The sequence below is a fragment of the Lonchura striata genome, chromosome 6 (assembly GCF_050655825.1).
Source record: "Lonchura striata isolate lonStrDom1 chromosome 6, ASM5065582v1, whole genome shotgun sequence".
Lineage (NCBI taxonomy): Eukaryota > Metazoa > Chordata > Aves > Passeriformes > Estrildidae > Lonchura > Lonchura striata.
Genome location: NC_140708.1, coordinates 31,496,558 through 31,509,076, shown reverse-complemented (window position 1 = coordinate 31,509,076; position 12,519 = coordinate 31,496,558). Strand labels below are relative to the sequence as shown.

Sequence of the window (12,519 nt, the reverse complement as noted above, 5' to 3'; positions counted from 1 at the left end):
GGCCGAGCGGGGCCGAGCCGGGCCGAGTGGGGCCAAGCGGGGCCGAGCCGGGCCGAGCCGGGCCGAGCGGGGCCGAGCCGGGCCGAGCGGGGCCGAGCCGGGCCGAGCCGGGCCGAGCCGGGCCGAGCGGGGCCGAGCCGGGCCGAGCGGGGCCGAGCCGGGCCGAGCGGGGCCGAGCCGGGCCGAGCCGGGCCGAGCCGGGCCGAGCGGGGCCGAGCGGGGCCGAGCCGGGCCGAGCCGGGCCGAGCGGGGCCGAGCCGGGCCGAGCGGGGCCGAGCGGGGCCGAGCGGGGCCGAGCCGGGCCGAGCCGGGCCGAGCGGGGCCGAGCCGGGCCGAGCCGGGCCGAGCGGGGCCGAGCCGGGCCGGCTCCCCGCGGGGCTCGGGCCGGGCTCCCCGCGCGGGCCCCTTGCCCACCGCGGCTCCCGTCTCGGCGGGTGGCCGCCCGGCCCCGCACACCCCGCTGGAAGCTGCGGCCGTGCCGGCGCTGCCGCGATGTCCCCGGCGCGGAGGGCAGCCGCAGCCCGGTCGGTGACCCAGTGCAGTCACTGAAGTGTTAGGGCACACAGAAATGTTTTCCTGCCGTTCCAGCCGGGCCCCGGAGCTCTGGTGCCGCGGGCTGGGGTGCCGCGGCTCCCCTCAGTGCTGGGCGCGCCGGCAAGCCGCCCTCAGCTGCTGGGACACCGCCAAAGGAATGGACACGGGCACCGCGGCATTCCCTGTCTCCTTTTTCGACTAAATCGGGACCATCCCCAGCTGGCAGCTGCTGTAACCTCGGACCAATGTGCCGACTCTCCTTCCTCTAGCAGACATCCCGGGCTAAGCCCAACCAAGCTGCCTTTGCAAGGGATACCAAAAGGTGACAACCACATCTCTGTGCGGACAAATACACTCCAGTGTGACACAGCACCTGCCATCAGTCGCCCTTTCATTTAGGATGGGCTTTAAAAGCAAGTTCTTTGACGACTTGTTGTAACAGATCTTTCAGTATTTTGCTGGGAAAGGTTTAGGCTTTTAATGCTAAGTTCTCAGGTGGTTGCAATCAGTTCCCCTTTCAAGCCTAGATGGATTCTGCACTGAGCATCCTAGATGAATGCTACTGAGATGCAGTAGCATCTCAACTTTATAATTCGAAAATACATTCAAATTAATCGGAGTCTACTAATTGATCTCAGTACTTGCTAGTCTGGACTGGTCCCACAGGCTCACATTCAGCAGTTACTTCAGCAGAATCAAAACCATGAGTAAATTTGGGAGACACATCAGATAGTCAGAGCTGAGTATCTGCTGTTTCCATCAGATTTTTTACAACTTTTGGCAATCATCTGGGCTGCTTTCAGTGAAACAAAGCTATTCACATTCAGTTTTCAAATACCAAAATTCTGCCTTTGTATAGGTCTTTGGCAAACCAGACAGTTCAATGTGGTTATGTGGGCTTTTACTGACAAACACTAGACAGCATTAAAAGCAGAATTGGATTTTTGGCATATTGGATCACAAGACAGAAACCAGTTGAAATTTCCTACAATTTCTTACAATGAGTGCATGTTTATTTGCTGTTATTAATCAATAAAACTTATTTGTGGACAGTACAGGATCCTCTACAAGACATGGAAATACACACTTTGCCTTGAGAGCTTGGAGTCTAAAAAAATTATTCTTGTGTGACTTAATTGAACACAGTCATTTGCATTAAAAGACTGTAGTGTTGTAGGGAGGATCTGAATGTTTGTCGTGTACCTTTACATTTTCAGGCCCTTTGTGTGCAAAGTGTCACTGCCCAGTGACACTGCCTTAGCATTGAAATACATGTACTTGCTATATCTACTCTGATTCTACTAGAGAGTCTACTTCTGTTTCCACTCGTTTTGCTTTAAAAAAATATTATTTGAAATCTAAAGAAATGTTACTTTATACTCAAAAGCCCTGATTTGTTCTGAAAAGCTGATATAAAGCAGAGCAGGACAATTGTCACAAGAGACAAATCAGCCAAGAAATTTACACTGCTATCTCCACCCTTCTGCTGCAAATCCTTAAATGTGTCATATGAGATTAGACTGATACTATGGGAATACTTGTGCCAACAATCAGAACTAACAGACATTTTTGCAAAGGCAGAATTCATGCATGAAAGATTTGTTTTTAATCTGCCCAAATGGAGTAGGTAATTTTATACCCTCCTACTGGATGCTGGAAAGCTCAGCTCCAACCTACTCCCAGTCTCCACCAGCAATGTTTGTCTCCAGATCTCATTGGCACAGACCTGTCCCCGAGCAGAGGGTGAATAGAAGAGTTCACAATCCTTACAACTATTAGTAAAGGGTCTCTCAGCATCAGGAGACTGTTGCCCCAGAAGCTCCACAGGACTGTACAAGGACCTTGAATTATTGCCATCTGCACTGAAACAAGCAGGAGGAGAAATATAATTAAAGAGCATTTCATAACCTGCATGGTTCTGAATTAAGGTTTCACTGGCAATTTTGTTTGGACATTGCCTAACTTTTAAATGCTTGGCTTTGCAACATTCATAATCTTCCTGTAACACCTGTAGCATTTCCTGGGCTGCTGAAAAGGAGAGTTGTTGGTGCAGGATCACACAGCATCACAGGACCTCCATGGGATATCAATTGTGTGTCCCCACCCTTGTGTGTCCAGCACAGACTTCTACCCCTTTTACTGAGAGAGAAACAGCAGCAGTGGCTGTTATCCTCCATCCAGACCAGCAGCAGAGGGGGATGAGTGTTGGAATTTGGATTATTCAGTGGATTCATAAGACCATTCCTAAGGCTATTTAGTATTTACACAGTTGTTTCAAGCATGTTTCTACAAAACAGTATGATTTATTAGGAGCTAGCTCTTACACAATGAACTAAAATAAAGCAATTAATTAGTTAAGCTTGCTTAAGCCAACCACAAGATCAATCTAGCAACTTCAGAATCATCTTTGACCGAATTCAGATACCTCTGATATATAGTCCCCCTTGCCTTTTTTTTTAATTTAGTGGCTGCCAGACTAATGAATTGACCCTTTCTCCCTCGGTCATGTGGCCTTTTCACTACCTCCTCCCAACTGTAAAATTTTTGTCATCCAGCTACCCAAAAGCCTGCTCTCCTCCCCCAGGCAGGCAGCTGCTGCTGCCTCGGCCAAGGACACTCAGCTCCAGTGGTTTCTGTGCTGCTGCTGGGCAGAGAGCACAAGAGGCAAATTCTTTGCTGGCCGCGCCACCATGAAGAGCGGCCTCGGGGAAGCTCTGTTCCGCTTCCAGCGCGGCAGGTCAGGATGTCCCAGCAGCAGAGCCCGCCGTGCCCCTTCCACCCACACAGCCCTGCCTGCCCCGTGGGGCTGCTTCCCACAGCTCTCCCCTGCTCCTCCATTCCCTCCCTGCTGCCTGCGCCCGACCTCCACTCCCAGACTTGGATCAGCTGTTCCTTCCCCAGACTGTCCCTCCTTTCTTGATCTCCAACGGGGCCTCCAACTTTGGTTCCCCATGCCAGGTCCTAGTCCAATCTCTTGTCTGGTTCTTCATGTCACTGATTTTCTACTCTCTTCCTTCTTCTTTCCTTGTACTGGAGCTCCATTGTGTCTTCTCTTTGCCAGTTCCTTGCCAACCAGTCTCAACATAAAACTCCAATTCCTAGTTGTTCTCTCTTTCTTTCTGTATCTCAGCCTCCCACTATCATGTCTCAAATCTCAAAATTTCACACTAGGTTTTACCTTCCTTTCATCTACACCTCAATTTATCTAGACCTTCCTGACACATCCTTTTCCTTTCCCTTGAATTGTCAATTTACCAGAAGTTTGGCTTCAGTCTCTTGGCCAAGGGTTGCAAGGAGTTTAGTTATTCTGGGGGATAGAAGCATGTTTTGAAGGCTGATGGCACAACACATCTTAATTTTGTGAGTACCATGCCCATAATAGAAATAGTGTATGCCTTTGTCTTTCTTTTCTGTCTTGCTCTTGAATGGCACCATGGCTCCACTGCCTTTATTATGAGTAGACAAAAACTGGGAAGGCTGGACCACTTGGTGGAAGGGGAGAGAGGAGGGCACAGAAACCAAGCCTGGAGGATGCACATGGAGAGTCAGAGCCCTTGTCAGTGTCTAGAAGCTGATACTCAATGCACTGACACCAAGCTCTGTCCCATTGAAATCAGACTCTGACCCCCCCAGAGCAAAAGCTTCTGCTTGGGGCAAGATGCCTTTGCAATACAAAGAAGGATGCAAAGAAGGGGAACCTCAAAAAGTGGTTCTCTATTGAAGGACTACAGTACAGTAAGATGTTGCTATTTTTACTGTCACTTCCTTTTATATATTCAGAGCCAGGTCTGCTTACTTGAGTGACAAGAAGTTATTTTTGCTTTTTTCTCAAATTGTTTTTACAAAGCAAATGTATGATAAAAGGGCAGAGTACCTATGTTCTCAAAAACAAGCAGCACGATTTAGGATTTTAGAACTACCATGTAAAAACTATTTCTGGTCCTGCCAGCTTCTACTTTCAACTAATTAGCCACCTATCCATGTCTGCTAGCAATTTTTTAAAAAGGCTTCCTAGATCTTACAAGATCTCTTCCAGGTGGAAAGACAGGACATATCAGCACTAAAGCAGCACATCCAGAATGTCATGCATGAAGTTATTTTCTTATTTACCTGTATGAACACAAACTTTTTCCAGAATGTGCTGTGTCCTAACTGCCCCAAGGCTAGCAGTTCTTCAGTTTGTTTAGTGCAAGGGAAAACTGCAAATCCAGCAGGCTATCAAGCAAGCTAATCTTCAGTTATACAAACGGAGAGTCAACCAGTTCAAACAATTTATCTTTCAAAGTGAACACAACAAACAACAGAAACAAGCAAGAGCTTTTTCATTCACAACAGACAATAAACTGTTTTTTTTTTTTTAGTGTAGCTATTCTAGACAGGATAGTAACAGCTGTTAGAAACTCCTATTTTCCTCTGCAGTGAAAGCCAGGGCAAATTAAAGGCTTCAGTTGCCTGTACTTTGAAAGGGGAGAAAGGCCAGAATGAAAACTCAGTTAAACTGAAACATATGCTGATTATTCCACTCCAGTCAGGACAACCATGAAGAAACCAACCTTTCTTGATTTAATTTTCTTTTCTGGTACTTGCAAATCTATCTCTGACATCCCAAGGTAACTTAAAAGGACAAAACAGGATCCAACAGGATGCTCAGTGCTCTGGTAGACAAGCTTCTCTTAGCTTTGGTCTGCAGCACCTGAATTTCAGTAGGTAGTGTGCCTTCCAAGGACTAACCACATCCAGGTCTAGTATAACTCCCATAACTAAGGGCAAGAGGGGATGACTATTCTCAAAAGTGAGTTTAAATCTACAGAGGTTGAGCTTCCTCTGTAGTCAGTAAGATAAACCCAGTGCTTAGGCACTCTGAATCACATTCTGAAGAAATCACTTTTTCCATTGACCTCATGCAGACCCTGGGGAGTTGAGCTTTCCAAGGGAAAAGCCACTTCCTCCCCAGGAAAGTGCATTCAAGTCTAAGTGGCCCTGTGTTCACCAGCTTTTCACATGCCTCACGAGCTGCTCGAGTGCTGTAGGTCTGTGCCTGCAGGTGGTACGAGGCATCTTCTACCACTGTACCTGTTTCCCTTGGCTCTCGTGGCAGCCTTCTAAATGTGGCTGGCACCAGTACCGTGGCGTGGTGTGGCTCGGATTTCATTTACACTGCATGTTGTTTCATGCCTTCAGAGATCCGTGGAGATTAGTACCAGGCTGACTGGAATGGCACGGTGGGGAGGAATGCGAGGGCAGCCCAAGTTTTTACTTCTGAACTTCCTACAAGGGCATATCCTGACTCCATTCCACATAAAAGAGGGAGCAGGCTTCCACCTCCCTGCTGTCCTCTCTGATCTTCCAGTTCTCAGCAGCCACAACAGAGTGGCAGTGTAGCCCCCTCCTTCTAAGACAGAGCCTGACCACAACCAGTTCTTAACTGCATCATTTCAGCTGATAAAGGTGTGAAGCTGAAGGAATGAGGCTCCTGCTGTAGCCAAGAAAGGGGAAAGGTCTCTGGCAGTGGTGGCTCCAGGAAGGCAGAACAACTTTACTACAGGCTTTTTTGAGATTGCTGTAAACAGCTCACCTGTGTCCTAAAAGCGGCTGGGAGTGGCAGCACGTCCGTGCTGAGCTGTGTGAAACGGCTGCCCCTGCCCAGGCACGTATCACTGCCAGCAGCTTCACCCCGGCCACAGGCACCAGCAGTTTTCCTTGGGATTCCAGCTTGTCACTGCTGCAAGCTCTGCTGCCTGAAATGTGGAAGATGAAGATCAGCTGAACGGGGGAGTCTCCAGGAAGACAAACAAACAAACGCAATCCTCGTTCACATCCTCACAATCAGAAAAATATTCCTTAAGAGTGACCCAAGAAGTTGAGTTTTAATAAAATATTTGCCTGTTCTTAATTGCTGCATCTCTGCTATTTTCTCTTCCTCTTCAGAGTGCCAGAAGGGATTGAGTACTGGAGCCAGGGATGTATTTCCTGAAGGGTAACAAATAGCAATAAAGCCTAAAGTCAATTCCACACTGAGTTTCTTGCATAAATTGCTCCTTCCTGAAAAAAAGAGATGGATGAAAAATAAAATCATAAAATAGTATGAAAAAAGTAATCCTACAGTTCAGTTACAGGAAGTGAAAAGAACAACCCCAAAAATTGGTCAGAGAGCCAGGCATTACAGGGACTACACCTGTAAAGGGAGGTTTCAGCTGAGGATTTCTAAAGGAAACCCTGAAAACTAAATCATTCAGGTGCAGATAGATCTTCCAAAAGGTGAAACTCCTTCTGTCCAGAGCCATGAAAACTAGAGCAGAGTGAGTGCTGGCAACCCTAACATTTAGTATTATTGAGAGCCTTGATCTTTGTGTGGGGGCTGTACAAGAAGAGTGTTTGAATTCAGAGGCTGAAAGCCAAGTGTAAGACCAGAAAAAGGACACGTATGTGTCACAGGCACAGGGGCATGAGAGAAGAAAAGCAGTCAGAGTGCTGCCAGGTTTTTTTATAGGCCATACAGACGAGCATGTCAGAGAGAGCTCAGAAAGATTACTTTTCAACACACATTAGTAAGAACCTGGTTGCAAGGGTGGGAGGAAGCACAGAGATGTTTGAAATGGCAGCAGGTAGGCAGTGGAACTGGTCATCACGAGCTGATCTTGGGAAAAGAGCTGATATCCCAGTAATACTCTGGAACAGTTGAACAGGGATGGGCTGGGGAAAGATGGATCTTGAAGAGGAAGGAGTGACACAGAGCAAAGGGCTAAGAACAGTCCTGCATTGTGAGAACAAGGGCTTGGTTATCCAAGAGTTTTCTTTCCCTCTCTTGTTTCTCAGGGGGAGGAGCAGTGTTTCAAGGGAGAATAATACAATCATTTCACTGTGTTGAGAGATTTATGGTTTGACTTTACCATGTGTTAAAATATTGATTCTCTTTCTAACATATGCTTGAGATATTGACAATAGTTTTTTTTTTCTATATAGAAGACTGACTTCTGCAAACAAAAGGTGGGACTTCATGGTAGGATGCAGTGAGGATGGGTGAAAACAAAGTGATGTAAGAGAAGCAAAAGTCTCGAATTTCTTCCACTCAATTAAATAAAGATAGCAAGAGAGACACTGAGCAGTGTGTGGCGGTGAGAAGCTGGAATAATTAAACAATAATCTGACAGACGGTGCACTTACGGGCAATTACAGCAAGCCTCTGCTGGCACTCCAGGGCATGAGGCCAAAGACTTAAGCGATTCAAACCACACAAGTAGAGCAGAAACCTCCTAGAAATGCCAGTGTGGAGCATTTGGCTTAGGAGCTCAGTCTGGGACTTACATGGAGCCAGGTCTCTGCATTACCAGGTGTTAGCAGGAAGAGCAGCCTGTCAAAAAGCTGTTTCTGTGTTCCTTGGATAATGCATTTTCAGGCACGTCTCCTTGCCTTTTGCATGCAGCTTGAGCATCTGTATCAAACTGCATCAAACTAACAACAAACTTAAAATATACTCAGAAAGCTCAACTAAAAAAAAAAAAAAGTCTGTCAACTTCCTTTCAAAAACAAGGACTGGGTTAAACACCAAGCGATCAAGCTTCAGGCTCTGAAGGCATTTGGAATTCCTGCAGGGAGCCATGCCAGGCTTTCTGTTCCTTGCCTCACCCCACCCAGTAAACCCAAACCACCTTCCTCCTCCTCCTCCTCACTCTGAAGCTGGGCTCTGTGTCCCTTGGTACCACTCAGCAGCTTCAGGGACCATGGCATGAAATCTGCGGGTGTATTTCTGAAAGCACAGGGATGCATTGTTCACCAAAGGCTGCCACACTACATTTCTGATCTCATCAGCACACAGAGAGGTGAAACAAGCTCTAGAATTTTAGAAAAGAAGAAAAAAGCGAGAGATCCAAGTGTAAAGCAAACACAGATCAGGTGCTGTTAAAAGCTTCTTAAACTGACAACAAAGTATTTACTTAGAACAGAAAGTCACCTTCAAGATGGGTAGTTCTCATCAAAGTGGCTTTATTTTTAAACACTCCATGTCTGGAGCTGCATGATTATACAGGACTCTGAACCATATTTTTGCTTTTAAAAGTAAGGACTTGATTCCAGACTTTCTTGTCATATGGAAAACATGAACTTGAAAGGCTTAAAGAGCAGAAGGAAAATAAAAAGCATTTAAAATGTATAAAGACAAAACCCAAGCCTCATAAACAAATGGGACTGGCAACATTGCTTCACCTAAATGCTTTTTTCTTCTACTTAGTAGGAGATGTTTCTCAAGACTTGAAATAAGTGTTGTTTTGTATCTGCAGGGCTTTCAGCAAGTGGCTGCCAAATTACGAAACCCTCTGGATTCCAGCAATGCACATCTCTGCTGCCTGCTGCACTCAGAGTATCTGGGAACAGGAGGAGGAAAACAAGCTTATCATTTATAAAATTATTGCTGGTTTTGTGGCTGTGATGCTCTCTGCAGTGCACAAGAATAACTTGCTTGTGACATCAGTAAAATAAGGATGTACAACCTAGAGCACGTTGTCCTCTCCATGGATACCACACTTAGGCTTTCTCAAACAACACTGGGTTTCATCCCGAGGTCGAGTCTCAGGACTCTGGGAAGCTTCGTCCCATGGGGACACAACCTGGGACCTGGGCACAAGGACAGTCTTGTTCTGACTTCAGCCCTGTGGAATGACACCAGGATAATGCACTGACTCAGCACAGTCCCACTGCAAGTGCACGGTGCTTTTCCCAGATGGAAGGGTTTTGGCAAAAGCTTCCTAGCTATCCCTGGCAACTGGAAAGGCCCGTGAGAGAAATGAATGGGTGCTTGAGCACATGTCAACCCCAGAGGCCAAAAAGTTCAAGAAATAGGGTATAACTATGAATAAATACTAGCCTCACTCAAAACTAAAGCCAGTCCTGTTTTTAAGGCACTTTGAAAAGTAGGATATTAAGCTGCATGCCCATGCCTCCCTCCTCTTGCTCATCATCCAGACTTCCCAGTCATGAAGGTGGTAACTATGAGTTTTTTTCCCAGGAAAGGAAAAAAAGGAAGGAGGTATATTAAAAACAGACTTACTAGAAACTGTTGAAAACAACCTCCACAATCACGCCTGTCCCAGTGCTATCAGCTTCCTAGATAGGCTGCCAAGATGGCATTTGAGTAGCTAAGAAAATGGATCTAGTACAGGATGCCAGACTTCTCAGTCACTAAAATGCTCAAGCAATAAACTAAGCTGACCATTGTTTCTTATCACCAAGCAAACAAACCCTGTTGGCAGGAAAACTGCTTTTGGAAAGTGATTCCCTGCACAACTGAGATGGGCTCCAAATGCAAGTGTTCACATAATGCTGGACTCCAGGGGGCCATTGGCACTGTGAAGGACACTGACACAAAACCTGGCCTACAGTTTGATTTCAACATCTTGCTTTCACCTCATTTCTGTTGCTCTGTAGGCCATATTTGTTACCACAGGAAAACCTCCTGCTTTCATAGTGCAAAATTTTCAGTCATAACTGGGTATCTTTTATATTCATTTTTAGCCTTGGCCATATCTAAGATGCTGGATCGGTTCTTACAAACAAACTGAACAAACTGACAAACAACTACAAATTACTGATCTGCAAATTGCATGTTTAAAATGCCCTGGTGTAAAAACATCCATCATAAAGCAGTGCCTTGTCCTTTACCCTCCAGTCGGCACAAAATAGTGATTGGCACATGGAAAAGCACATCAGACAAAGGAACTTTTCTCACTGAAATTGGTGGGAATGCTTCTGAGCACTTCAAAGGGTAGAGAAGGATGTCCCCAGCAAGCACATCCATTTTACAGCCTCACCAACGCCAATATTCTGACCTGAAAGTGGAATATGTGAGGAAGGTCAAAAAGGGCCATTTTCTGTGCTGCCCGGGAGCAGCCCAGGAGTTACCTTTGGCATCTCCACAAAAGGCAGGGAGGAGGAGCCCTGCTCCCACCTCTGTGGCTTCTGCTGGCCTCCAACCCAACATCAGGGGAGGCTTCCAGCGAGGTGGAACCGGGCTACCTGAGGGATTGTCAGCTTCCTACTCTAGGTTGCTTAGAGGAAAAAGGAAATAGTTCTGGAACAATACAGACAGAGGCTTTAAATAACTGTCAGAGGAGTGCTGCTTACTGGAAGTAAGATGATGATTTCCCCCCTCATTTTAGTAATCCGCGGCCACCCCTGTGCATAGCAAGGAGGCAGATCTCAATCCCAGAACACTGAAAGGAGCGTCCCCGCCTGCCAAGGCCAGGTTAGCAGGATTACCAGCCCGAGCTGCCATCCCCAGGCACACAGGGTGTGCAGGGCACACAGGCAAGCTCATTAGCAAACTCTAAAATTGCAACACATCCCGGAATCGGGGCTTGCCGGGGCATGGCCAAGCACAGGACAGGTGAACCCCTCTCGCCCCTCCCGGGTCACACGCGGCTCCCCGCGGGGGTTTCCCAGGGAAGCCGCTCCCGGTGCAAAGATCCTGCAACAGGCGGACCCCTGTGGGGGATCCCGGCGCACTGGCCCATCAGGTTCGGCGACATTTGAGCTCCCAGAGTTTAGAAAGACAGCGGCTTTTGCTGCTGTTTACATGTCAAACAGCAGCGTGATTCACAGCGCGGATCCCGAGGCGCTGCCTGGAAACGAAAACCGGGACGCGTACGCCCTGGCCACGCCCGTCTGCTGGACGGTGTCTGCTGGGGATTTTATTTACAGAAGCAGAAAATAAACCATAAAAGCGCCTCAAAGCCTGAGTTCAGCGGCGGGCCCTGGCAGGCGGGCAGGCAGCGGCTCGCCGGGCCGGGCAGGCCCGCGCAGGTGGGACGGCTCCGCCTCAGAGCAGAGCCCGGCGCAGCTGAGGCGGGGAGCGGCATCCCGGAATCCCGGGACCGGGACAGCCCCGGGGGAGCGGGGGAGCCGCTCCCGCCGCGCCCGCAGCGGCCCCGGCGCAGCGCCACGCCAAGGACTACAACTCCCAGCGCGCATTGAGGCAGCCGGAGCCCCGTCAGGCCTACCGCTCCCAGCACGCACCGGGGCGGCACGAGCGGGGTGCGTGGGCGCGGCGCCGCGCAGTGCCAGCTGGGAGCTGTAGTTGTGCCCGGGGGCGGTGCCGGCCGGAGCCGCCATGCCGGAGGGGACGGGAGCGCTCCGGGAGGTGCTGCCCAAGCAAGGTACCGGCGGCCGGCACCGCCCGGCGCTGCCCGCCCGGCCCGCCACTCGCTCACGGCCTTTCTCTCCCTCTGCAGGGCAGCTGTCGGTGGAGGACACGGCAGCGCTGGTGCTGTGCAAGCCCAAGATCCTGCCCCTCAAGTCGGTGTCGCTGGAGAAGCTGGAGAAGCTGCAGAGGGCGGCGCTGGAGGCGGCCCCGCCGCCCGAGGCGGCCCCGCCGCCGCCCGCGGGGGCCGCGCCGGCCCGGCCGTAGCGGGGCGGGCCGTGCCCGGCGCCCGCGATCGGAGGTACCGCGGGGCGGGCGGGCCGCGCGTCGGGCGCTGCTGGTGCAGAAGCTGCGCTGGTCGCTGCCCTGGCGCTGTTTAAACGCGAATTTAGAGAACCAGAACCCCTCGGAAAGCGGGAGGAGGCGAGTTCCACACACCCTGCTCCAAGCCGGGTTTACCAGACCCGCTCGAGCACGATCCGCTTGGCTCCTAGAGCACAGCGAGTTCCCGGCCCTGGCATGGCTATTCCCAGCATTTCAGAACACCTGAAATCTGAACGTGAAACTGAAAAACAATGGAGAGCCTCTACTGAGTTCCTGTAAGCGAGTCATCCTTAGATCCATCTTGTTCTTGAGGAACGGCTTCACGAAGCTGCAAAGACACAGTCACAGTATCTGTGCCAGCCTGGACACTCCTACGCAAGTCAGTTGTGTTTTCCAAAACAGATCTCGTAAATACTCACTTGCCATGAGCTTAATTATTCTGTGCTCTCCTCCTGATTGCAATACCAAAGGGCAGCATTGGATGTACTGCTTAATTTATTCCATTTAAAATAAATAAAAAGGAAACAAGA

General features: G+C 49.2%; 2 protein-coding genes across 2 annotated transcripts in view; one reads left to right on the top strand and one right to left on the bottom strand.

Moving 5' to 3' along the window:
• Positions 1-11,884, bottom strand: part of SHOC2 (SHOC2 leucine rich repeat scaffold protein) — a 79,021-nt gene extending 67,137 nt beyond the window's left edge. The window contains exons 1-3 of the mRNA XM_085582788.1: positions 8,737-11,884; positions 6,418-6,504; positions 6,110-6,272 (exon numbers count right to left, since the gene is read on the bottom strand). The gene's annotated coding sequence lies outside the window, so the exon portion shown is untranslated. The remainder of the gene's footprint in view (positions 1-6,109; positions 6,273-6,417; positions 6,505-8,736) is intronic.
• On the top strand, positions 11,551-12,519 carry BBIP1 (BBSome interacting protein 1). The gene is made up of 2 exons (XM_021526011.3): positions 11,551-11,681; positions 11,757-12,519. The coding sequence occupies exons 1-2, from the start codon at positions 11,636-11,638 to the stop codon at positions 11,930-11,932; spliced, it is 222 nt and encodes a 73-aa protein (XP_021381686.1). The 5' UTR covers positions 11,551-11,635; the 3' UTR covers positions 11,933-12,519.